This window comes from Eimeria mitis, genomic scaffold (assembly GCF_000499745.2).
Source record: "Eimeria mitis Houghton genomic scaffold, Emh_scaff318, whole genome shotgun sequence".
NCBI classification, from domain to species: Eukaryota; Apicomplexa; class Conoidasida; order Eucoccidiorida; family Eimeriidae; genus Eimeria; species Eimeria mitis.
The window spans coordinates 7611-8593 of NW_013571522.1; the positions used below are offsets into that span (position 1 = coordinate 7611).

The window sequence follows — 983 nt, forward strand, 5'->3', positions numbered from 1 at the left end:
TTGTATATTGACTGAATTCATATAAACTTATACAAAAGAAAGACGCGATGAAAAAAAAACAACAAAATAAAGTTTTTCGATTTGAAATGAAAATAAAAAGTGAAAAAGAAAAACAAAAAGAAAGCAAAACACTCTCCCTCCTCGTCAATATTTCAGGTGTATAGACAGCATAGAAACTGCTCTTTGCCTCAACTCTACAACAAGCAGCTTCATAAATAAAAAGAATATACAAAAATCTGTGTTCAATACATACTCCTCCCCATTGCAAATCATCATATATATATATATATATATATATATATATATATATATATATATATATATATATACAGAGAGAGAAGCCGGCAGCAGAACCCCGGTACAACGCGTCATGCTTCACGAGAGCTGCTGCAGCGGCAGCAGCAACAGCAACAGCTGCAGCAGTTGCTGCAGCAACAGCAACAGCTGCAGCAGCTGTTGCAGTAACAGCACCAGCCGCAGCATGAGCTACAGCAAGAGGAACAACAGCGGTAGCTGCACTATTGAAGTGCCGCAACAGCAGCAGCAGCATCTGCTGCTGCTGCTGCTTCTGCTGCTGCTGCTGCTGCTGCTGCTGCTGTTTGTTTAGAAATCTGCATCGAGGCAGAAAGTTTGATCGAGTTTGTTCTGCACCATAACCCCCGCTTTCTGGTAATCACCAACACGTTTTTCAAAGAAATTTGTTTTTCCTTGTAAAGAAATTAAATCCATAAAGTCAAAAGGATTACGCGAATTGAATATTTTTTCTCCCCCCAAACAAGTCAGCAAACGATCAGCAACAAACTCAATATACTGCGACATTAACGCTGAAAAAAATAACACATAAATACACAGAAAACAACATTCAATATTTATAATTCCTTACAGTTCAATCAACTCATAAAAATAAATAAAAATATGCAAAATATAAATTAAAAATACAAACTGAATTGCTGCATACGAGAAACAAGAAGAAAGAGGGGGGG

General features: G+C 37.2%; 1 protein-coding gene across 1 annotated transcript in view; it reads right to left on the minus strand.

Annotated features, from left to right (window-relative positions):
• Nucleotides 1–603: 603 nt before the first annotated feature.
• The window catches only part of EMH_0007650 (ribonucleotide-diphosphate reductase, small subunit, putative), a gene marked incomplete at both ends in the record, with an annotated part of 2893 nt that continues 2513 nt past the window's right edge, over nucleotides 604–983 (minus strand). Inside the window, one exon of the mRNA XM_013498098.1 lies at nucleotides 604–824. Within this exon, the coding sequence (XP_013353552.1) occupies nucleotides 604–824 (221 nt within the window). The remainder of the gene's footprint in view (nucleotides 825–983) is intronic.